The sequence below is a fragment of the Equus przewalskii genome, chromosome 22 (assembly GCF_037783145.1).
Source record: "Equus przewalskii isolate Varuska chromosome 22, EquPr2, whole genome shotgun sequence".
NCBI lineage: Eukaryota > Metazoa > Chordata > Mammalia > Perissodactyla > Equidae > Equus > Equus przewalskii.
Window position 1 is genome coordinate 49,064,482 of NC_091852.1, and position 25,321 is coordinate 49,089,802.

Below are 25,321 nucleotides of genomic sequence, written 5' to 3' on the forward strand. Positions count from 1 at the left end.
TTGGCCCTGAGCTAACATCTGTGACAATCTTCCTCTATTGTGTATGTGGGATGCCGTGACAGCATGGCTTGATGAGTGGTGTGTAGGTTGGAGCTGTGATGCGACCTGTGAACCCTGGACCACCCAAGTGGAATACACAAATTTAACCACTACGCCACTGGGCTGGCCTCTGGTTGCTCCTTCTCATCAATACTGTCTTCACGTCCACATTGCTCCTCTGGGCCCAAGGACACCATGGGACGCCGCAATAGAATTCAAGCCTGACCTTTATGTTCAATGCACCTTTGACAAGGGCCTTCCTTCTCTGCTCGAGTCCCTTTACCCACAGTCCAGGGTGGGGCTGGGTGGAGTTGTGTGGGATGCTGACCCAGCTTAAGTGTGGGTTAAGCTCCTTCCCTAGAGAGGGAGGACATTTTAGCCTCCCCCATGCCTTCCCTTAACCCTCGCCAGTGGAGAGAAGGCGCAGACAGACCACTCTTTGCTTAACTTACAGAGTGTATTTCGGGTAGTGCTCGTCCGCACCTGCACAGTAAGCGACAGTATCAGTCCTCTTCAAGGGATGCAGGCGTTGGGAGCCTACAAAGTCTGTTGGTTGCACTGGGCTTCTTGAGGAGGAGGCCAATGTTTCCCTCTGAGGGGAAAGTTGAGAGTTAGGGTGGGTTCCCTGGTTGGGTCGGGGCACATGCCACTCGAGGACAGTGGCGAGGGCAGTGGTGGGGGTGGCCCAGGACTGAGGCAGAGTGGAGTTGGTGGGAGTGGGAGCAGTGCTGGAGCTTACCGTCTGAGGAAGGAGGGTTATCCAAGGCGGCCAGGCCCACCTGCTTCCCAGTGGGGGGAGATTGGGCCTTGGGGTCCCCTCTTGTCTTCTGTCTCTTAGGTTGCCCCGTGGGACTTTTGGCTGGAGCCAGGCTCTTTTCCACATTTTGTCTGGTGCTGGCCTCTTTCTCAGCTGTGGAGAACATGGATTCCTTGTGCCCTTTGCCTTTTGTCTTGGGGTTAATCCAGTGCAGAAAGGATTTCATCTTATTTCTCAAGCCAGATTCTGGAAGGCCGGGCCTCTTGTAAGGATGGGCTGGCATCACCTGCCCCTGCAAAACCTGACCTGGCCAAGTTTGGCCCTGCCGTAGCTGACCCTGAATGAGTTGGCCCAGGAAAGGCTGGGCCTGGGATGCCTGGGGCACCACAGGCAGGGTGTGCTCAGGCAGCCCTGCTGGTTTGAGCATGACACTGATCTTGGTTTGACTGTCTTGCGGGTCATTCTTCTCGGGTTGCTTCCCCCCAGGGACTCCTGGAGGCAGCTCCGGGAGCTTAAGCTGAGGGCGATGCTGGCGACTGTGTGGACAGGGAGCGTCAAGGTGAAAGCTCGGTCTCGGTCGCCAGGGGCTGTCGGGTATCCTGTGCAGAAGCATGCCTTCTGGCCTCTGGGCTTCAGCAGGGTGGCCGTTTTCTCTTGTTGAGGAGAGCCCAAACCCCGCATCCCCTTCTCCGAGGTCCCCTGCTGACTTGGGTTTCCCTGGGTCCTCTCTGTTTCCTGCCAGCATGGGGACTTGGGCTGAGTCCTTGCTCTTGCCAGGGCTGTGGGGCTCAGGGCTCCAGGGCTGCACCGGGCTGGGGTGGTTCACACTGGCCTCCAGCTGAACGCAAAGCACCTGGGCCTCTGTTGCTTCCTCAGTGGGCTGTGAGATCTTGGAGGCCCAGTGGGCAGAACCATGGGGCACTGCTGTGGAACTAGGGTGCTTCTGGCTCTGCTGTACTGCCTTTAACTCACTGGCCAGCTGTTCTCTAAAGTGGAGCCATGCTGGATCTGGGGCACGAAGAGTGTCTAGTCTGCTGGGGAGTTCCTGGAGCAGTGTTTTTCCTGGCTTGCTTAGACTCCCAGGAGACTCCTGTGTGGATGTGTTCTCTGGGATTGCTACGGATTGTTCCCTGGACGCCTTTGCCCTTATGGGAATTCCCAATTGTATCTCTAGGATCTTCTTTCTCAGGTGGAAGTTTAGTTTGGCCAAGATGGGTTTCTTGAGTGAGTAGGGGCTAGCGGGCTCTGTCTGGCTTTCTAAAGGCACGGTCTTGATCATTCCTTCCACCCGCACTTCAGCCTGCAGCTCATCTGCAGAGTCTGCACAAGTCCTGTTGGCATCTTGAAAGCATGGCCCAGGACTTCGACACTGCTCTTCAGATGAGGTCACCTGAGTCACGGGTTCTTTGGGGAATCCGACAGGGCCAGGCACCTTCTCTGGGGTTAGTGCTTGAGTAGTGATTGCTGGGGCCGTGGCCCGGGACAGAGCCACGTAATAGAGAGTGGGCAGCCCTGACAAGAAGGCCAGATACTTGTGCCGTAAAGTCGTCTCCAGTTTCTCAAGGGCTCCCTTGGACAGGGCCTGGGGCAGCTTAGGATGTTCAGTGACAGCATCTTCAGAGGCTCGTTGCTGCTGATCGAGGGCTGTTGGCATCCAGGGTGTAACTTCCTGTTGTAGATCAGAGTCAGTGGCTGGCTGTCCCTCGAGGGGCTTGCTTTCTGGGATGCAGGTGAAGGGAGCCCCTTCCAGGCCCCCGGGAATGATGCATTCCCACGAGCTGTAGACACAGGCAGGGACCTTGCCCTGGTGAATCTGCCCACGTTTGGAGTTGATGTGACTCTGCAGTATTGTCTTGGCCTGGTTGAGGAAGTGTGGCACAGGGCCTGACACTGGGTCCGTGACGGGTGAGAATGGGTCACCAGCCCCTATGACCTCTAGGGCTGTAGGTTGGGTAACAGTCACATTGGCCTGGGCCGTGCTGTTCCAGGACAGAGTCTGCTGGTCAGTGGGGGACAGGAACAACTGGATGGACTGCTGGATCTTCTGGGGCAGGCCCCAGCGATGGTGAATCAGCTGCCTCTGGAGGTGGAATCCCAGCAGCCTCCGGCCATGCTCCGGGAAGAAGCGGAGTTCTCTGGTCAGGACTGAGCTGGACTTCCCTGGCGAAGAAGTTTTCCCAGTCTCAGGAGACTGGGCTTTATCACAGAGGTTATACTGCCCGGGGCTCTGAGTGTGCTGAGATCTCTGGAAAACTGCTGGCGAGCCCCACTGAAGCTGGAGCTGCCTCTGCCGCAGGTGCCACTCCAGGGCTTGACACTGGGCCAGTGTCAGAAATGGGACCTTGATCTGAGCTTGTTGGTGGTCAGACGGAGCGACCCAATTTGGGGAAGATGGGGAAGAGGGTGGGGCTGAGTGGGGTGGAATTTTAGGTGGCAGAGGAGGGAAGGAGAGCTCCTTGAAGAGAAAAGGATCCTTCAAATGGGACTTGGACATGTTCCCATTTATGGAAAGGCCACGAGAGCCAAAGAAGATATCAACCAGGGACTCACTGTGCAGAGAAGGGAGGCCACAGAATAGCTGGCTATATTTCTGCTCCAAAGGGCCCACTGCGTCATGAGCCTGTGGCCCAGGAAGTGGATAGAGGCCACTGAAGTCTTTAAGGGCTGCAGAGGGCAAGGCTAGAGCCCCATGGTTTGGGATTTGCCGGTAGTGGTGCCTTTGTTCTGGGTCTACAATGGACCATTCAGAAACCCAGAAGGCCTGGGTGGGCTGGCCAGCCATACATGAACCCCAGGTCTGGTAGGAAATGGTCCCACATTCCTCAACAGAGATCTGAGAAGTATCATTCTGAATGAAAGAAACTGGTTGGTCACTTACAGGTTGGTAAAACAATGGTGGGTTTGGCATAAAGTGCCTCAGGGACTCCTCCACTCGTCGGGGGAGCCCCCACCTCTGGAAATGCATCCATTTTCTTATATGTACCTCTAGAAACCTCAAGACATGAGGACTGAGGAATGGCAGGTAGGCAGGAAGGACAGTGACCATATGCAAGCCCACAGGATGTGTCAGGCTAGTGATTTCTGGGTTCTGGGTCAGCAGAGAGACCTGGGGATTCAAGGGCTGCTGATGTTGGTGCACATAGACAAGATTGGGTTGGATGAAGCTTTGCATCACCTCCTGCTGGTACTCTGGAACCACAGGCTCCTCAAATCTTGAAGAAGACACTATCTCTGCGCTCCTGGGCATCTCTAGCACTTGCAATTCCTGCCCCCGCTGGAGGTGTTCAGCCCAGTAATGGTGGAGGCTGACTGCACCAGCGGACTGGGCAGCGGACTGTGTTAAGGATCTCTGATCCGTTAATTGCAACACTGTGGGGATTGCAGATGGAAGTGAAAGCTCTTTGGATTGTGGAGAAGGATGCTGCAGACTCTGCTCGAAAGACACAGTAGACAGGGACAACATCTCTAGGCAAGAGGAGCCCTGCGATGGCCTCGATGAAGTGGAAGATATCAGGCTGTTCTCACCCGCCAGCAGCTGCTGAATCTCCAGAGCCAGGGCATTGCAGATTTGGCAGCAGGTGTCTGCACACAGGAGCCGTCGCACACTTCCCTCCCGAGGAAGCCAGCCCTGGCTGGGAAGGGAAACGTGGCAGCTGTTACTGATGGAGTGACACTTGCCTCTTTGGAAGTGTGTGGCCTGGAGATTGGCACTGCCCTCCCCTATCCCTGGAGGCCCTCGGGCCTACACTGCCTGGGTGTTTACCCATCTACTTTTCTTCCTAGGAAAATGGCTTTTGGTAAGTTGTGGTGTGCTGCCTGAAGTTCTGGGGCTGGTTGGGCAAGGTGTCAGACAAGCCATGGGAGCGCGGGGCCATGCGAGACCCAGTGGTGGGGCGAATTCTCTGCTGGCCTGTGTTGAGAAGCTGAACTAGGCTAAGCGGAAGCCAGTGGTAGCTGATGTGGCATCACTAGGGGGAACCTGGAATCAGTTTCATTTGGGGCTAAGAAGGCCACAGCCTGCTATTCGGTATTGCCAAACTGTGGAACATGAGGTGCTTGTGGGAACTCTGCATTCTGGGGATTCTGGGTTGCACACAGCATCTCTTGGGAGACAGCCACATGCTCTGGAGATCTTAAGAAGAGGATATGATGACAGGCTCCTGTCTGAGGGTTGTCTCAGGGACTGGCTTCCCTGAAGACAGAACCAGAGGAGGTAATGACAGCAGGGCCCAGCCAGACTCCGAGGGGTCTGCCCTCGAAAGGGTGTAGCTGTAAAGAGAGTATGACAATGAGGACTTATTTATGCACTTATTTATCCATTCTTTCACCTCAATAGCTTGTCTTGTGGCTGAGCGCAAGGCCATGTAGAGTCGTTTATGAATCATGCACTAGTCAATCCTGAATTCCAGGACCAATGTGAGCCAGGCCCGAGCAGAACTGGGAGACTCCTCCCTCCGGAGATGTTTGTTCCCCCAGTGCCCCGGCAACCCTCTCCATCAGTGCTCCAGCCTCTGCTGTGTCTTGCTCCCTCCCTGCCATTATCCCTCTCCTCATCCCTGCCCCCCGTCAAGGAGAGAACTCATCACAGGCCAGGCTGGCAGTAGAGAGGCTGCAAAGAGCAAGAGATCACCTTTTCATGACAGAGAGCAGTTCCCATGGCTTCTCAGCTTCCTCCTGGGAAATTCTCCTGGCTGAGAAAACGGGAGACAGTGTTACATGGAATGGGAGAGGATTCAGGGACATCCTATAGGAAGCTGAAGGCCTCTGAATGAGAGGAGACTGGAAACCCCAAGAGTCAATGCTCTAAGACATGTCTGCATACAACTTAGCCAGTTATGATGTCGTGTCCGGGACCCAATGTCATCTGATCATCACCAGCACACTGTGATTGAGGCCAGATCATCAGATGCCCATTTCCTGGATGACAAAACTGAGATGAATTTACCGCCATAGGGTCATAAAACTAGTAAATGACACAGCTAGGGACTTCTGCCCTACTTCCTCATTCTTCATTCCCGGGGGTAAGGTTGAGAATTTTGGAAGCTTCCCAGGCTCTGATTTCCACCCAAGAAAGTCTTCTGGGAGAAGTTGTTGACTTGGGAAGCTGGAGCCTTCAGTAGGGAGAGCACTGGCTCCTGGCATCAGGGGTTTTAGAGGGACAGGATCCATGGGAACCACACACACAGTGGAGGGGTCAGAGCAGAGAATAGGATTACCTCGTGATGCTGCCTCTCTAGCCCTTTGCCTGGCTTTTCGGTGACGCTTAAAGACAAAAAAGTTAGAGTGTGAAGCTGGTGCACTATTTTCTTTTTCAAGTCCAAAATGAGCCAAGGAAATATTCATTTCCCAATCCCTTTCTATATATCTGTCTGTATTTTACTGACTTTCCTAACCTTCCTTTCTATACTCCACCTTTTCTCATCCCAGCATTTCGAGGCTCTTCCATACTCTCTACCTCCCAGTTATTTCCCAGGGGAAGTTCTGCCTGAGGCTTATGATGAAACAAGAGACAGAGTGGAACAGATTAAAGGGCGTGTAGGTCTAAAGCCAAAGGACTTCTGCTAACAATTGCCTTACTAGACCACCAACTGGAAAAGTCCCCCATATTGAGAGATCTACTGAGATCTAGTGAGTAGATTCTAGTTCATCTCCGTGTCAGCCCAAGCCTGATAGAGAGGTTCTTGATTTTTCAAATAGAATACACTGCAGGGATGGCCTGGTAAGGAATTATTTCTAGACTCTGAGAAGAGCAGTGCCATTTAAGAGTAACTGAGTTTGTGGTATAAAAATTGAGGGAGGGGATGGGTACAAAGAGAGACTCTGACAAGCTTCTTATCTGGGGCTTAATTAGTTCTGTCGTGGTCATAGTGTTTCCCTACCTGGCAGCAGCTCCTTTTCGGTTCCAAACTTAATCCATCGTAACTCCTTTTCACTAGCCAGATAATTAGGGTAATAATGAAGATGGAGCCATAAGCAAAAGTAAGGCTCAACATGGTCTAAACCTCATTAGCATGAGGAGACCAACCATCCTTCTCTCTAGGCAGTCAGGGTCCTGGTACCTGATGACTCCCAGTGGTACGCCTCACAGAAGACGGAACCAGGTGAGCGGACTGCATCACAGAACCCTTCTGTTTCACAAGCAGGTGTAGTGACAGAGGCTTGACTTTTCTTTGGGAAGCTTATGTGTTGATGCAGTCTGTAGGTGAGGGAGTCTGGTTGTCTGTAAGGGTTGCCGAGCCTTAGCCCAAAGGTGCCCGCTCCCAAGCAGTGTCTGCTCCCACTTTGTCTTCACTCTCCACACCCTACACCAGCCCGGTGGCTCAGCTCTGTCCTTCATGACAACTGTCTGGTCACCCATCCCCAGAAAACAGTGTTTAGGGACACAGGGCACTTTTGAGGATGAGTGGCTGGGATAGAGGAACCTCCACCAGCTGCTGCCCCCATACTGGAAATATGTCCTAGAAGCACATACGAGATGAGGGAGGGCAGAGTCTGGTTATGCTTGGAAATGGAGAGCTTTGTTGTTATAGGCAGTGGGTGATGAGCAATCAGAGGTTTGTGAAGGGGACCAAGGCTGATGTGGCAGAGAAAGGCCAAGGTGGCACTACCTTGAAATTTACATACGTGGAGGAAGTCTTCTGTGTGGTGAGAAGAGATTGTAAACACTGCCTTCCATGGAGGCACTAATGAGACTCACTTACTTTAGGAGTTTTTAGGAGTTAGTTTTCTAGAGCTGTTTTTACCGTGTTAGAGAATTCTGTCTCCTCATGGAGATGACTACCTGCAGAGATGGGTTAGTGGCCACTTCTGACTCAAGGTCGTAAACTAATCGCTCATTGTGATTTGATATACTCTTCTACTCTGGATGTATGCTGTTTTTCTGAAGGAGTTTTTTTTGTTGTGTTTTTGGTTTTTTACCTGGATTTTTGAAGCCTTTAAGCAGACTGGTTATTTTCTAATTCCTCCTGAGGGCCCATTATCCTCATCTCTGCCCATTTATTCACGCATTTATGTTCCCTTCTTGACCTCTGTGGATATTGTCATATTTCTCTAATACTCCAGGATTCTGGCATTTCCTTGAGAGGATCTTGGCCTAGTGATCGTGGTCTGTCACAGCCAAAAATCCTTGGGCTCACCATCTCTGAAGAGGCTATTTGGTCCTCCCTGTAGCATCCAGTCCTCCACCCAGCTGGCATGGTTAGCCCTCAGTCTGTGCTCATCCCTAAGCTGGGCAGTGTCAAGGGTACAAAGACATATGAGTCATGTTGCCTTCTTGCTCTCAAGCCATTTAATCTAGTTTCCAAGATAAGACTAATTCACATGAAGCAAGAACCAACAATCTAGAACAAATAGAATTATATACTCACTTGTGAAGCCCAGGTCACACACATCCCATTTCAGAGGAGGGAAGGTATAGTGAGGACCAGGGTGGTCAGACAGGGCTCCTGCATAGAGTGACGTTGGAGTTGGTTCTAAAGGTGCAGGCTGTGAGGGAAAGGAGGTGTTCCAGGTGGGGGAGAAACTTACCAACAGATGCAGAACCCTGAGGAATGGGGCACGGAGTGTGTCTGGCAGTAAGAAGTGCATCTATCTCTAGCAGAGGTGCAGGTGGGCGAACTCAGGGGACTTGTGGGGAAAGACTGGAGGTTCAGAGCTGTGGCCTGTTGATGAAGAGCCAGTGCATTTAATTGACTTCAATTACTGAACGTAATTGGTATTTTAGAAGTAGGCATACATATACATGGTACGAAATTCAATAGGCAGGATAATGTATGTAGTGAATATGTCTTCTTACCCTAGTCTCTCATTTCCCATTTTTTCTCCCTTGAGCCAGTCATTCCTCTCAGATTCCTCTGTATCTTCCCAAACTAGTCTAGCACAGCCAAAAGCAAATGAATTTTTATGTTTTTCTTCACAGATGGTAGTATAGAGAATTTTCCTTCTTTCTTATTTTATTTAATAACATAAATATATCTTGTACATACCATTTTGTAAATGGCTGTAATGTCTTACTTCATATAACTATAACACAACTCATCTTCAATTCTGTGTTCATAGATATTCAATTATTTACAGTCTTATGCTCTGAAGAAATCTCATATATAAAAATCTTTGTACACATGTATGGCTATATATGTAGGAAAAATTTCTGAGTGAATCAACTTAATAAGTCTTTTGATCCATGGATAAGGTACATTCATTTATTTAGGATATCTTCAATTTCTCTCAGAAATGTTTTATAGTTTTTTTGTATGAGTCTTGTGTGTATTTTGTGAATTTATCTCGATTTTAAGTTTTATGATGCTGTTGTAAATAACATTGCTTTTTAATTTCAATTTCTGTTTTTTCTTACTGACATATAGAGTAAGAATTTGTTTGAATATCTCATATCTTGCAATCTTGCTAAATTAACTTGTTAGTTGTAGTAGCTTTTTTTTGGTAAATTCTTTAGTATTTTCCAAATTGATAATGTTGTCCCGTGTTGTCTAACAACATCTTCTTTTCCAATCTGAGTGCCATTTATTTCTCTTTCTCACCTTATTGCACTGACTAGAACATTCAGTATAATGTTGAGTAGGTGGTGAGAGCAGACATCTCTGCCTTGTTACTGATCTAGGGGAAGCCTTCTTTTCTCTGTATGCCCCTCAGACTGGATCATTTCATATGCCCTGTCTTTAAGTCCACTGGTTATTCTCCTGCCTGCACAAATCTGCCGTTGAAGCCCTCTAGTCAATCTGTGCATTCACTTATTGTATCTTTTAGCTCCAGAATTTATGTTTGTTTTCTTTTTATAATTTCTATCTCTTTGTTGATATTCTCATTTTGTTCGTATATTCTATTTCTGATTTCCTTTAATTCTGTGAGCATATTTAAGATAGTTGTTTTAAAGTCTTTGTCTAGTGAGTCTAATGCCTGTGCTTCTCAATTAGTCAAACCCATAGAAGTGGAAAGTAGAATGTTGTTTGCCAGGGGCTGGGGGAGGGGGAAAGGAAGAGTTGCTCTCAACAGGTATAAAGGTTAGGGTACACAAGATGAAAAAGTTCAAGACATCTGCTGTACAACATTTTGCTTGCAGTTAACAACACTGTACTATACACTTCAAAATTTGCTGAAAGAGGGCCTGGCCTGGTGACGCAACAGTTAAGTGAGCATGTTCCACTTCTCGGCGGCCCGGGCTGCACTGGTTTGGATCCCGGGTGCAGACATGGCACCACTTGGCACACCATGCTGTGGTAGGCATCCCACATATAAAGTAGAGGAAGATGGGCATGGATGTTAGCTCAGGGCGAGGCTTCCTCAGCAACAAGAGGAGGATTGACAGATGTTAGCTCAGGGCTGATCTTCCTCAAAAAAAAAAATTTGCTGAAAGGTCTCAGGTTATGTTTTTTTACCCACAATAAAAAATAACTAAGAAACTAACTAAACAATTTTATAAAATCTGAACAGATATCTCACCTAAGAAGATACATACATGGCAATAAGCATATGTAAATGTGATGATTATTACTTGTCTTTAGGGAATTGCAAATTAAATCAACAATGAGATACCATTACATACCTATTAGAATTGCAAAAATCCAAAACTCTGACCAAACCAAATACTAGCAAGGATGTAGGGCAACAGAAACTCTCATTCATTGCTGCTGTCAATGCACAATGCTACAGCCACATTGAAAGACAATTTGGTAGTTTATTACAAAGTGAAACATACTCTTACCATAAATCCTGTAATCGTACTCCTTGGTATTTACCCAAATGAGTCCAAAACTTATGTCCACACAAAAACCTGCACTTGGATGTTTATAGCAGCTTTATTTATAATTGCCAAAGCTTAGAAGCATCCAAGATGTATTTCAGTAGGTGAACAATAGATAAACTGTGATATATCCATACAATGGAATATTATTTAGTGTTGAAAAGAAATGAACTTTCAAAACATGAAAAAAAGACATGGAAAAAAATTATCATATTAGTTAGAAAATGGGGAAAGTTGAGGCCTCTGCCAGCGGTGAACTCACCAGTGACAGGGGAGCTGGTGTCAAAGGGGCAGGGCCTCCACAGACCCTGTCTTCACAGGAAGCAAGGCCTCGGTCTGTAGTGTCACCCGATGAGCAACCTCCGCTGGCATCGTCACGGGGGCAGGGCTTCTGCGGGGTGGTGTCACTGGTGGGGCCACGGCACATCTCATGCATGCGATTGACTGGCTCCTGGCCTTAGGGGCTCTGGGGAGCGTGCTTTGCAGCTGCATTGCACCAGGAAGGGAGGTGGCTCATGTGGAACCACTCCTAGCGTGGCCTTAGGGAGGCAGAGGTCCAGAGGAGTGTGTGACGCCCCATGCAGACCAGCTTCCACCCTGCAAGATCCACTTCCACTACTCCCAAGTGAGTGCAGCCCGTGGAGGCTGGAGCAGTTCCACCTGCACCTGAGGGCCCGCCTCCCCATTACCCCAGACTCCTGCCCCCGGGCAGGAGAAATCAAAACATGAACAAATGCCATGAATAGACATTTCACCAAAAATCATCTACAGATGTGTCATAGCACAGGAAAAGATTTCAATATCATTAACCATTGGGGAAACGAAAATTAAAATCATGAGGAAATGTCACCACACACCTATCAGAATGGCTAAGATAAAAAAAATAGTCACAACACCACATATGAACAAGGACATGGATAAATGGGACGTTTATCACTTGTGGGAATGTAAAATGGCACAGCCACTCTGGAAAATAGTTTTCCAATTTCTTTAAAAAGTAAACACCACCACCACACAACGCAGCAATGGCACCCTGGGCATTTATCACAGAGAAGGGAAGACTGATGGTCACTCAAAAACCTGTATAGAAATGGTAATAGCAATTTATTCATGACAGATAAAAGTTGAGGAAAAAAACCCAAATGTACTTCAATGGTTGAATGATGACACACACTATGGTCATCCATAACAGAGGGCACCACTCAGCAATGAAAAAGAACACACTGTGGATGCACATACGACCTGGATGAATCTCCAGAGAATTATACTGAGTGAAAAAAGCCAATCCCAAAAGGTTACACACTATGTGATTCCATTTATATAACATTCCTAAAATGACAAAGTTATACAAACAGAATAATAGTTTCCAGAAGTTAAGGAGGGATTGGAGGCAGGGGTAAGTGGGTGTAGCTATAAAAGGGAAATGTGAGAAATCCTTAGGGGGATGGAAATGTATCTTGCCTGTAAGAATGCCAATATTCTGGTTGTGATGTTGGAGTATAGCTTTCCAGGTGTTACCATTGGGAGAAACTGAGTAAAGTTTATGCAGGATCTCTGCAAATAATAGAATCTTACAATTGCATGTGAATCTACAATTATCTCAGAAGTAAAATGTTAGTTAAAAATTCCTATGTTTTAGCTCTATCCACTGAATATTCCTTGACGCAATAAATCCAGTAGCAATGAGCACGTATGGTGCACTCACTGTGGACACTAAATATCATTTCCCACTAAAAGGAACCAGGGGTCCCCAGAGAAATGGCTAGTCTATGTCTAGGGCAGGGAATGTACAAGATGAGCCTGGAGCTCCTTGTTCTAATAGATAACAAGAAAGCAACAAGCACTGCTGGGCACACGTGGAAAGGACCCAGGGCCAAGGAGATGAGCCTTCCACTCACCAAATATGGGATAATTGGAGCAACAATTATAACTACAGTGGGTTTGCAACACATCAAATATTTGAAAACTGAATACTTTAAAATGATGATTAAGAAAAACTCAGTTCTTTTGGAAGATGCTAGGTGTTATGGACTGAATGTGTCCCCCCCGAATTCATATATTGAAATCCTAACCCCAAATGTGATCTTGTTAGGAGGTGAGGCTTTTGGGAGGTGATAGGGTCATGAGAATAAAGCCCTCATGGATGGGATTAGTGTCCTTAAAAAAGCGACCCCAGAGACTTCTCTCCCTGTCTCTAGGTCATGTGAGGGCACCATCCGCAACCTGGAAGAGGGCTCTCAGAGGGGCTTGTATACTAGGGGTTAATATGCAAAGTAAGTAAAGAACTCATACGACTCAATAACAAAGAATCAAGTAATTTGTTATTGAGCAGAGCTTAGGGCAGTGGACGCCTCATCCCAACAACAATGGATCAGACCCTTGATGGGTCCTGGAGGGCAGGGATCAGGGCAATGGCAGCCTGTTCCCAGCAATGACAGTTCAGAGCTGCAACCTGAGACCTGTGGAGTGGGACTCTGGGCAGGGGCAACGCCCCTGGCAATGATGAATCAGAGCTGAGACCAGAGATGGGGATGTGGCTCAGGGCAGCAGTAGCATAGCCCTGGAACTGAGCCACGGTCTGGAGCTAGGTGTGGCATGCAGAGCAGTGGCAGATCCAGTCCTGTAAATGGTGTGGTGCTGTGGTGTCCCAGTCCTGGGTAGTGGGGCATGGCAGGGATTGGGGGCCCTAAGGGCAAATCTCACCACAGTGACAGCCTTGGGGAGTAGATGCACAGGGGACACTCCAGGAAGATCTGGCAGCTGGTTTCAGCCTGGGTGAAGACTGAGGGAGACCTCGGTAGCAAAGGCTGCAAATGTCCACAGTGGCGAGACTTGCTGGGTTCTCCTGCTCTCCTTTCTGTGGGGTGAACATCCTAAAAGGTAAATAAAGACAGCCCACTCCTACCCAGAGGTAAAGGTCACACTAAAGTTCTGTTTACCTCAGTTCCTTTATCTGCACATTCTGCTTGGTTTGTAGTATAAAATGACAAGGCATACTAAAAGGCAAATATGCTGTTTGGAGAGACAGAGCAAGCATCAGAAGCAGATTACACGTGGCAAAGACTTTGAAATTATCATATTGGGAATTTAAAAAAACTGTGATAGATATGCTAAAGGCTATAGTGAATCTAGTAGACAGCATGCAAGAGCAGATGCACAACATTAGCAGAGAGAAGGAAATCCTACAAGAGTATCATGAAGAAATGCTAGAAATCCAAACAGTGCAACAGAAATGAAAAACGTCTCTGATGGTCTCCTCAGAAGACTGAGCACATCCATGGCAAGAACAGAATATCGAAGACCTCGGGTCAATTACAAAAGGTGTAACACATCTGACGGGTATAACAGAAAGAGAAGAAAGAGAGAAAGGAAAAGATGAAATATGTGAAGAAATAATGGCTGAGAATTTTGCAAGATTAATGACGGATTCCAAACGATAGATCCAGGCAGCTAAGAAAACACCAAGCAGGATTAATGTAAAATACGCCACATCTAAGCATATATCATTCAGACTGCAGAAAATAAAAAAAAACAGACAAAATGTAGAAAGAAAAAAGGGAAAAATTTCACCTTAACTGTAGAGGAACAAGGATAAGAATTACATCGGACTTCTCTTTAGAAACCCTACAAGCAAGAAGAGAGTGCAATGAAATATTTAAAGTGTTGAAAGAAAAAACTCACCAAAGTAGAATTCTGCATCCTATGAAATTATCCTTCAAAAGTGAAGGAGAAATAAGGAACTTTCTCAGACAAGCAAAAATGAAGGCATTTGTTGCCAGTAGACAAGACTTACATGAATTGTTGAAAGAATTTCATCATATGAAAGAAAAGTATAGATCAGAAACTCAGATCTATATAAAGAAAGAGTATTAGAGAAGGAATAAATGAAGGGGAAATAAAAACTTAGTTGAGGGGCTGGCCCCGTGGCCGAGTGGTTAAGTTCGCGTGCTCCGCTGCAGGCAGCCCAGTGTTTTGTTGGTTCGAATCCTGGGCGCGGACATGGCACTGCTCATCAGACCACGCTGAGGCAGCGTCCCACATGCCACAACTAGAAGGACCCACAACGAAGAATATACAACTATGTACTGGGGGGCTTTGGGGAGAAAAAGGAAAAAAATAAAATCTTTAAAAAAAAAAAAAACTTAGTTGATCTAATGAATAACAGTTTGTTCAAATTAATAATAGGAAAAATGGATGTGGTGAATATAACTTAGATAAGTCAGATTAATGGTAGCAATGTTATAAGAGATGGGAAGGAGAAATTGGGAAGACCCTGTTATGAGGTATTAGCACTATCCAGGAAGTGGTATAGTTATTTGAAAGTAGACTGGATTAGTTGTAAATTTAGGAAACTACTAAGGAAAATTCTTAAAAGAAGTATAATTGATATGCTAAGAGAAGAGATAAAATGGAATCTTGTAAAATGCAAAACTAAAACTAGAGAAGGCAGAAAAAGTGCAAGACAAAAAAAGAAACAAAAGACAAGGGCAGCTAACTGAAAACAGGAACGAATATGGTTGATATTAATCCAAACAGATCAATAATCAGTTTACACATCAGTGGTCTAAATGCATGAATTACAGACAGAGACTGTCAGAGTGGATCAAAAAACAAGACCCATGAAACCTACTTTAAATATAAAGACAGTTGGATTAAAAGAAAAGGGGTGGAGAAGGCTATGCCGTGCGAACACTGATCAGCAGAAAACTGTCAGACAGAGTGGACCGCAGACGATGAGTGTTACAGGTTAAGGGGAGGGAGGCCTGAAGAGGTGGAGCTCAGGATATTTCAGGACAGTGAAACTCTTCTGTGTGGTAGTGTCATGGTGATAAAGACATTACACCTTTGTCAAAATTCATGAACTGTACAGCACAAGGAGTGAACCCTACTGTAAACTATTGCATTTCCTCTCCCGTTCACATCCTCCCATTTTACTCCTTTGTGGCTATCTTAGCAGATTTGGAAAGGGAGTAGAGATAAACGTATGCATTCACTCTGCAGAGTTAACTGCAAGTTGAAGCTCCAGGTGAGAAGGCAAGCTCAGGTGAGTCCTTACTTATCAGGTCTGTCCTGAGAAGTTTCAGGCAGGGGCCACAGCCATGGAAATGTCCCCTCATCCACATAGCACTCCCAGGCCTGGGATGGGGAGGATCCAGGTAGACAGAGGGCCTGATGGCAGCCCCAGCACCATCTGGAAGGACGAGGGGTGGAGTTGGAGGGGGTATCTGTCTACACTCAATTTTTCTTTAAACTAACACCACTCTAAGAAATAGAGTCTAATTAAAAAAAGGAGAGATAATTCTCACTTTGGGCCTTTGCCCACCTCCTCTCACCACGCAGCCTAATGAGAGCCTCTTTTCTCTGCATCCATGGGGTCCCTATGACCTGAGCTCCGGCCCCTACAGGATGCCCAGACTGGCCTGGACTGACCCTTCTCTCATTTCCTTCTGGAAGAAGGTTCTGGGGATGAGTTGCTCATGGAAGAGACCTGGGGGATGGATGAGGAGGCTCCGAGCCTGGGTCAACCTTAGAGATAGTAGGAGAGGGAGGTGTGGTTTAATGAAGTAAAAGGTGCAAATTCACCAAAGAGGGATGTAGGCCTGTGCAGAGGCCCACTTCTGAAGATGACTCGGTGGATTGAGACTGCGCCCAGTACCACCTTGGGAGGCATGACCTGAGGATGCCAAGGCCACATGAGGAAAGGGAAGGTCACTGTGTCACCCTCAGAGCATAGAGTTGCCCTTTCCAGGAACACTTGGATTGAACAGGGAAAAACTGACTACACTGAAATCACGAAATTTGAGGCCTTCCAGTTCCGTTGATTTCTCCTGAGTTGTTATGACTGGAATCTAGTCTCTCAGTTGGTACTTTTGGGGAGAGTCCTCAGTCCTGTGCCCCTGCCCCATGGCATTGACCCGACACAGGGACAAAGGGAGCCTCAGAGCAGGGAATTTCCTGAGACCTTTGTAGTAGGACCAGGCTTCCGTGACTCAGGAGAATGAGCCTCACTCAGAGACAGGGCCCCCCTCATGCCTGACACACTCAGGCGAGAAGGGAAATGTCGGAGCTCTAGATGACCCTCTAGGTGTGCTGTAGGGCCAGGTGGGCAGAGTGGCTCGAGCTCCAGTCTGCTGTCAGCCCGTCTCACTTCTCCAGGGCACTCTGTAATAATATCATTCCTATCTGTGCAAAAGCAGAGCAAAGGTAGGTCACACTGCTTTCTAGAACCCAGCTGGTATCCCGTCCTCCAGCCATCTTGGTCAGTCCTGGTTGCCAGGCACTTGTTTGCATTGGAGACAGATCCCTCCATGGAGTTTCATGTGGTCAGTTGGGGCCCACAAGACACTGGCAATTAGAGGCAGAGCTGTGAGGCCCTTTGGAGACATGGAGGGCTGGCTGGTGGCCACCGAAATGGTTCCCTAGCCGGTCCTGGAGCAGCTGGGGGCTAACCTGCCTGTGAGGAGTGAAAGCTTGAGACATGTGCCAGGAGTCTCTGGGCTTCCCTGGGAGATCCTGGTATGTACTTCTGTGGTGGTGTGGATAGTGAGGAGTCGACATAGTTTAAGATGAGGAAAAGAGCTGCCCAGAAAGTATTCTGCCCGGAGGAGCCTATGGGAAAGGCGTAGAGGAGACTGGACCAGTGACGCAACCAGCGAAGCCTCATGTCGCCTGTTGGGGAGGCCAGTCCTCCATGTTACAAGCCTTCTCTCTGGCTATGCTGAATGGAAGTCTGAGCTGGTCTTCACTTGAGCATACTGTAGAATTTCTAAAAGAAGGATGGAAAAGCCAGCCTCCTAAATTATCCCAAGTGACTAATGAAAAATCCGGCTTAGAAGCATCACAAGATGATGGAAAACCACCTGAGAAGGAAATAACAGATGGTTCTAATGACAGCAGTGACCTTCAGGAAAGTCCCGAACTACTTGCCCAAGAAACTGTGAGACGGAAGAAAACAGCGCAGGAAAATAAGGAGGAGAAAGAAAGGCTGGAGCTCTAGAATGGACAGATGCAACAGGCTTTGAGAGATCAAGTGAGCCCGTTAACAGCCCTGGGCCAGATCACGCTGAAGCTGATCCATGTGCTTGAGCTCCTTAGAGATGACAGGGCTGATGGGGACTCAGAAGTAGAGAGGAGGGAAGCAGAAAATGGTGATCTCCCTGTCCATCTGTGAAAAGTCGATCAGAAGGGTGTCATTGATGACGGTAACTTCAATGGGCTCTTTGACAGTCCTGATGGGGAAAAAAAAGAACTATCCGGAGAACTGTTGGAGGAAAATCAGAGGATTAAACAGCTTACGAGACAAATGACGAGTCTCCCAACTGAGGAAGCATCTTTGCAGTTTGAAAATTCATGGTTTGAAAGTGAGATTCTAAAGCTTCAGCTGAAGCTTCAGTTATGCCTGAATTACATGAAGAACGTGTCCTGCAACTTGAGGAAAAAAATCACCTGAGGAGCAAACACACTGCTTAGAAATTGAGAAGAAACTTCTCAAAGTGAGCAGGAGCCTGAAGTCCACCTGTCCGATTTGCATCTTCTGCAAGAAGATGGCTGGAGACTGGGAGAGAGTTGGAGAGAACACTGCCTCCCATCAAAAGGGATCCTCTTGTGTGAGAAGAGTTCAGGAAAGCACATGGGAGCTCTGTCGACAGAGGGAAAGCTCCATGAGCTGAGGAAGGAAGATGCTCACTTGAGGCAACGCTGGCTGAAGTCGAGTCCATGTTCCAGCCTTTCCCAAGCAGGCCTCCTGCTCCTGCTGCTCCACCCGCAGCCCCCAGAGGCCTGGAAGTCCAGGTGCTCCCCTAGGTCCCCAGGTCCCCCAGGAGGGGGGTATCACACTGGGAGGGCTCTGAGGCCTGGGGTCACCTGCAGGTTTGACTCAGCTTGACGGTGGCCAGGCCCTGGACACCCACAACCACAGGAGATCTGCCTGTGCTTTCTCCTCTCAGGTCATTTTGATTTCTCTCTTTTTAGTTTAGTTCCTTTATTTAACTAATTGTACAGTAGTTCTTCCTGAAGTCTAATATAGCATTATAATTGTAAGATAGAATTTTTCAGTAAAGATTTAATTAATATAATTCTTATGTATACATTAATTCCATGTCATGAAATGTGCTAGAATTATATAAGTATTGTATTTAAATTTTAATAAAGATGGATGGTGATTAGTCTTTGGGTGGTGAACATGATGTAGTCTACACAAAAATCGAAATATAATGATGTACACCTGAAATTTACATAATGTTATAAACCAATGTTACCTCAATAAAAAAAGAAAAAATAAAAAAATTTTAATAAAGGATTGCTTTTATTGCAAGCATCAGTGAAGTTTGATGTGGATAAAAACATCTAAAACAAAAGTATTTTAGTATGTTGTGAGCTGTCTTTAGAATTCTGCATATGTATAATTATACCTTATAAAAATACTCATTTTAAAAAACAATACAAAAAGGAAAATGTAACAACAACAATACTCCATTAAACCTGCATAATGTTGTTTTTACATTCATAGATTTACATTTACATTCACAGATTAATTTAGGGGAGTTGATAGTTTGCAATAATTTGTTTCTTACCTTATTTTTGTTTTTATTTTGATGTTTTGTTTGAGGTATATTTGTGTTTAACCATTTCTAAATTTCACGGTCGAAAAAATTTTCTGTAGATGGTAATTTTACACAAACACACACATAAACACAATGCACAAGGCATTTTAGTTATGTCTGTACACAAGGCACTTTAGTTGTTATGTCTGTGTCTGAGGAAAATATAAACTGGCTAAATTTTGAAAAAAATTTAGATTAATAAATTGCACACACACTATTTGTATATACCAAAAAGATCCCTAAATATATGCACATGAAAGGGGAGTTGCCTGATGAATTGGACAGAATTCCTACAAGAAACTTCATCCAAATTGTGAGGTGAAGAAACTGTGATGGAGGCACAGGCTCCCAGCTAAGGGCAGGATAAGGGAACGGACAAGGGATGCTGAGGCCCCCAGACATGAGCGGAGGGGAAGCTGTTGCCACTCTGGGCCTGGAGGGAGGAGGTGGAAGAGGTGTCATCTGAGCCCAGTGAGGAGCTGTCCAGGGACCGGGAACCCTGCCCCACCCTCTCTCCTCCTGTCCTCTCCAGTACAAAATCCTTTCTTTAATTTAATGACATCTGCAAAGTCTCTTTTGCCATGTAAAATGAAATATTCACAGATCCTGGGGATTAGGATGTGGGCTTCTTTGGAGGGTACGCTATTCTCTGCACCACACAATGTCTTATGCATTATAGTTCCCTTCCACCCACATGTTTGTAAACAGTCCCTAGGCTGATAAAGCTTCCTCAAAGTAACCTATTTCCAGCATTATCTGGTTCCCTGACCATGTATGTCATCCTTGGCACTTATTTCATTAGTGGATTGAGGAGGTAAACTTACTTAACACTTAACAAGCATCTTTCTAAGGAAAGTAATCCAATATAGCAATGTATTGATAATTTAGAGGTACCCTATAGAAATACCCAAAGTATGAATGGGTATATTGGTGGTTTCCAGAACTGAAGCTGTCTAACAGAACAAAAGAATGTAAGTCATATCTACACAAAGGTTATATACTTTTAAATTATTCTGTGAAGATGTTGGTGCAGTGCAAAATAACTATGATTAATATTCTAATAAATTTAATGGAAAAGGTAGGCAATATGCAAAATGGATTGGCAATGTAAATAAGAGATGGAAATTCTAAGAAAGAATAAATAAGAAGTGGTAGAGATTAAAAATGCTTTAACAGAAATGAATTATTTTGATGAGCTCGTTAGTAAATTGGAAACAGCTGAGGGAATAATCTCTGAGCTGCAAGATATATCGATAGAAAACTTTTAGAACTAAAAAGCAAAGAGAAAAAGGAGTGAAAAGATGCATAAGAACAGGTAAGTACTGTGAGACTACTACAAACGGTGTAATATATGTGAGATGTTAATACCAGAAGGAGAAAAAAGAGAAAAGGAACAGAAGAAATCATAACTGAGATTATCCCCAAATTAATGTCAGACACCCAAACACAGATGCCGAAAACACTAAACCGGATAAATGCCAAAAAATAAAAAAAAACAAAAAAGAAAATTCCACCTGGGCATGTTGTATTCAAACTGTAGAAAATAAAGATAGGGGGCCTGTGAGAACAAAGGTAATGGTTTGGAGTATTACGCATTCACTGGCCATAGCTCTTCCCCTGGCTCAGCACAACATCGTTGGGGTAACTCTCAGTCCACGAATTTTCCCTAGGAGGGAAAGGGAAGGCTGAAATACGCGTCCAATACCCAGAATTTTTCAGGGGCTGCTGGAGGCACTGGCTTCTGTCTTGCCTGTCCCAGAGTGCTAAAGGGAACAGGTATAGTCTGGGTGTCCGAAGGCTGCTGAGAAACCAACAACAATCACAGATTTGGACAGTGTGCTGCTGCTCCAGAGGATCTGCAGTACGGCAAGCAAACACCAGAGAGCGCAAGAGAGTAGGATCGTCTGAAAGAGGAAACTGAAACCTCTACAAGAGCTGACAGTGAAGGTCTTCCCAGTATGTACAAACCCAGTCCATAAAGACTGGGATAGGTGGAGAAATGTCATCACGGTGGCATGAGAGGATGCCTTTGTCTCTCCCCTTCAAGCTACAGTGAGCCAAACATCGATGACCCAACAAAGGCTACATTGCCCAACACACCAGCAGGCTGGAGAGATCCACACGTTGTACATATGAAGGTGGGTGGATTGGAGCACATAGAGGAGACTAAATGGGGGAATAGCAGAGGCTGTGCCAAGGACACTGACCCAGCCACCCCCAGCCCCAGAGAACCCAGTGGGCAGAAGCAGAGGCACACATGCAACTCCAGCCAGCAAGCCAGCTGTGGCAGCACCTGCAGCCATGGGAAGGGGAGCAGCAGAAGAGGTGGAACCCCATGATCCTGGCCCCTGGCTGTGGCTCACAGCCTGGTAGCAGCAGCAGAGGTGTGCATAGAACTTCAACATCCCAACCACAGTAGTGCTTGTCACCACAAGCTAATGGGCAACAGCAAAGGAGGTGCCCTGCGAACCCAGCTCTCTCCCCCTGCCATTGCAGTGGAGCCTCTGACCCAGGTGATCCCAGACTTAGTGGAGGCACCAGCCATCCCTATGCCCCCAGTAGCAGCAAATCCAGTGATTGCAGCAACACTAGAAACAGCAAGGCATCAGTGATGCTCAGAGGCACAGGCAGGGATGAAGAGCGTACTGGTGGTACCCTCAATACAGGCGGTGGAGGGTGCAGGTCCTCAAATATAGCCAGAGGCAGCTCAGGTAAGAGAAACTAAACACTAGCACTATAGCACCACCTGCTGAAAAACAAATGAAAGGCCTCTAATCTCCAATTGATGGAAAAGTTTGAATCAAAACAAACAAAGCCATAGCTAAACAAGAAAAGTGTTTGTTATAACAAATGTGCCAGCAGAGGAATAACTCAGCAAGCATCACGAAAAGTAATGATAACACAGCATCATGAAAAGAAAATAACAATTCTCCAGAAACCAAACTTAAGTCATGGAAGATTGTGATCTGTTAAAGAATTCAAAATAGCTGCCATGAAGAAACTGGACAAGCTACAAGAAAACTCAAAAAGATAGTTCAATGAGCCCAGTAATAAAATTATTGAACAGAAGGAATACTTTACCCAAGGGTTTGAAACTTTAAAAAACAAAAACCAAACAGGAATTCTGGAGCTGAAGAATTCAATAAAGGAGACAAGATTGCGTTAGAAAGCATTGGAAATAGAGCAGATATATGGAAGAGAGAGTTAGTGAGCCTGAAGATGGAAACCTAGGAATGATGCAGGTAGAACAGGAAAGAGAACTAAGATTTTTTAAAAATGTAGAAATTCTACAAGAATTATCTGGCTCCATTAGAAAGAGCAACATAAGGTGGGGGGGCGGGTATCCCAGAAGGAGAAGAGAGAGAGAAGGGAGCAGGGAGCTTATTTAAAGAAACAATACCCGAGGACTTCCAAAACCTTGGGAAGGAACTGGATATACAAATCCATGAAGCTAATAAAACACCCAACTATCTCAATACAAAAAGACCTTGTCCAAGACACGTGATAATAAAACTGTCAAAAGTCAATAACCAGGGCCAGCCTGGTGGCGTAGTGGTTAAGTTGGCATGCTCTGCTTTGGTGGCCCGGAGTTCGTAGGTTCGGATCCTGGGCATGGACCAACACACTGCTCATCAAGCCATGCTGTGGAAGCACCCTACATACAAAATACAGGAAGATTGGCACAGATGTTAGCTCAGCAACACTCTTCCTCAAGCAAAAAGAGGAAGACTGGTAACAGATGGTAGCTCAGGGCCAATCTTCCTCACCAAAAAAAAAAAAAAACACCAATAACAAAGAATATTAAAGGAAGCCAGGGGCAGGGGAAAGAAATAATAATCTACAAGGGAACATCCATTGCTCCACCAGCAATGCAGAAACTTTACAGGCCAGGAGAGAGTAGAATGATATATTCAAAATATTGAAAGATAAAAAACTGTCAGCTAAGAATACTGTATGCAGCAAAGTTATTTTTCAGATTTATGAAGGAGAAATACTTTCCCAGACAAATGAAAGCTGAGGGAGTTTATCACCACTAGACCTGCCTTACAAGAATTGCTGAAAGGAGCTCTCCTACCTGAGACAAAACAGCACAGGTGTACAACGCTTTGAGCAAGAGGATAAATAGACAGACAGAATCAGAAAACTGAAACTCAGAACAGGTTAGTAAACACTTAATTGTACCAAAAAGTTTAAAGGGAAAAGAAGCATTAAAAATAACTATAACTGGGGCTGGCCCTGTGGTTGAGTGGTTAAGGTCACACACTCCACTGCCATGTTACCTAAAGCAATCTACAGATTCAATTCAATCCCTATCAAAATCCCAACGACATTTTTCATGGAAAGAGAAAAAAGAATCCTAAAATTTATATGGAACAACAAAAGACCGTGAATCGCCAAAGCATTCCTGAGAAAAAAGAACAAAGCTGAAGGTATCACACTCCTTGATTTCAAAGTATACTATAAAGCTATAGTAGTCAAAACAGCATGGTACTGGCAGAAAAACAGACACGCAGATCAGTGGAACAGAATTGAGAGCCCAGAAATAAACCCACACATTTGTGGAAAGCTAATTTTTGACAAAGAAGCAAAGAACATACATGGAGAAAAAATTCTCTTCAACAAATGGTGCTGGGAAAACTGGACAGCCACATGCAAAAAAATGAAAGTGGACCACTATCTTACACCATATACAAATTACCTCAAAATGGATTAATAACTTGAATGTAAGACCTGAAACCGTAACACCCCTAGAAGAAAACATAGGTAGTATGCTCTTTGACATCAGTCTTAGCAATATCTTTTTGGATGTGTCTCCTCAGGCAAGGGAAACAAAGGAAAAAATAAACAAATGGGACTATATCAAACTAAAAATCTTCTGCACAGCAAAGGAAACCATCAGCAAAATGAAAAGACAACCTATTGATTGGAAGAAGAAATTTGCAAATAATATATCTGATAAGGGGTTAATATCCAAAATATATAAGGAATTCATACAACTTAACAAGAAAAACGCAAACAACCTGATTAAAAAATGGGCAGAGGATCTTAACAGACATTTTTCCAAAGAAGATATACAGGTGGCTAACAGGCACATGAAAAGATGTTCAACATCACTAATATTAGGGAAATGCAAATCAAAACCACAAGGAAATATTACTTCATGCCTGTCAGAATGGCTATTAATAAAAAGACAAGAAATAACAAGTTTTGGAGAGGATAAGGAGAAAAGGGAAACCTTGTACACGCTGGCGGGAATATAAATTGGTGCAGTCACTATGGAAAACAGTATGGAGATTCCTCAAAAAATGAAAAGTAGAACTACTGTATTACCCAGCTGTTCCACTTATGGGTATTTATCCAAAGAACACAATACTCATTTGTGATAAAACCTTCTAGCAAAGTAAGAGTAGAAAGAAACTTCCTCAGTCTGATAAAGGGTGCTCATGAAAATCTACAGGTAATATAATACTAAATTTTTAGCCTTAATTTTTTCCCCCTACAATCCAGGACAGGGCTTTCATTCCTCCTGTTTAATATTTTATTGGAAGCCCAAGACAGAGCAACAAAGTAAGACAAAGAAATGAAAGGTTTACAGATTGTAAAGGAAGAAATATCTCTTTACTTGTAGACAACATGGTCATAGAAATAGAAAATCCTAAGGAATTTAGAAAAGAACTATTAGAACTAGTAAGTGAAGTTAACAAGGGGAGTAGGACACAAGGTCAATATACAAAAATCAATTTTATTTCTATATACTAGCAATGAACAATATGAAAATAAAATTTGAAAACCACAATATCATTAACAATAGCATGGAAAAATCATGAAATACTTAAAGATAAGCAAATATGTGTGATACATCTATAGTGAAAACTACAAAATATTGATAAGAGAAATTAAAGAAGACCTAAATAAATGGAGAGCTAGATCATCTTCATGGACTGGAAGACTCAATATTGTTAAGAATCTCCATAAATTAATCTATAGATTCAATGCACTACAAGCGAGGTGATTTTTGTTTTTGTTTGCTTTTTTTGTAGAAATCGACTAGGGAATACAGAAGTTTATGTGGAAATGCAAAGGACCTAGCATAGCCAAAACAATTTTGAAAAAGGATGAAAGTTACATAAGCTAATCTTAAGACTTACTATAAAGGATAGGCAT

At 45.2% G+C, this 25,321-nt stretch overlaps 1 protein-coding gene across 2 annotated transcripts; it reads right to left on the reverse strand.

Moving 5' to 3' along the window:
• Positions 1-453: 453 nt before the first annotated feature.
• On the reverse strand, positions 454-6,886 carry LOC139078659 (protein SPATA31F1-like). Of its 2 annotated transcripts, XM_070590353.1 has the most exons (5): positions 6,676-6,886; positions 6,013-6,058; positions 5,427-5,487; positions 779-4,428; positions 454-631 (listed from the first exon to the last, which is right to left on the reverse strand). In XM_070590353.1, exons 1-5 carry the CDS (start codon positions 6,787-6,789, stop codon positions 543-545), a joined length of 3,960 nt encoding a protein of 1,319 aa, XP_070446454.1. In that variant the 5' UTR covers positions 6,790-6,886; the 3' UTR covers positions 454-542. The 2 variants fall into 2 exon arrangements, with proteins under 2 accessions (XP_070446454.1, XP_070446453.1); XM_070590352.1 differs by having other exon boundaries at positions 507-4,428.
• Positions 6,887-25,321: the final 18,435 nt, after the last annotated feature.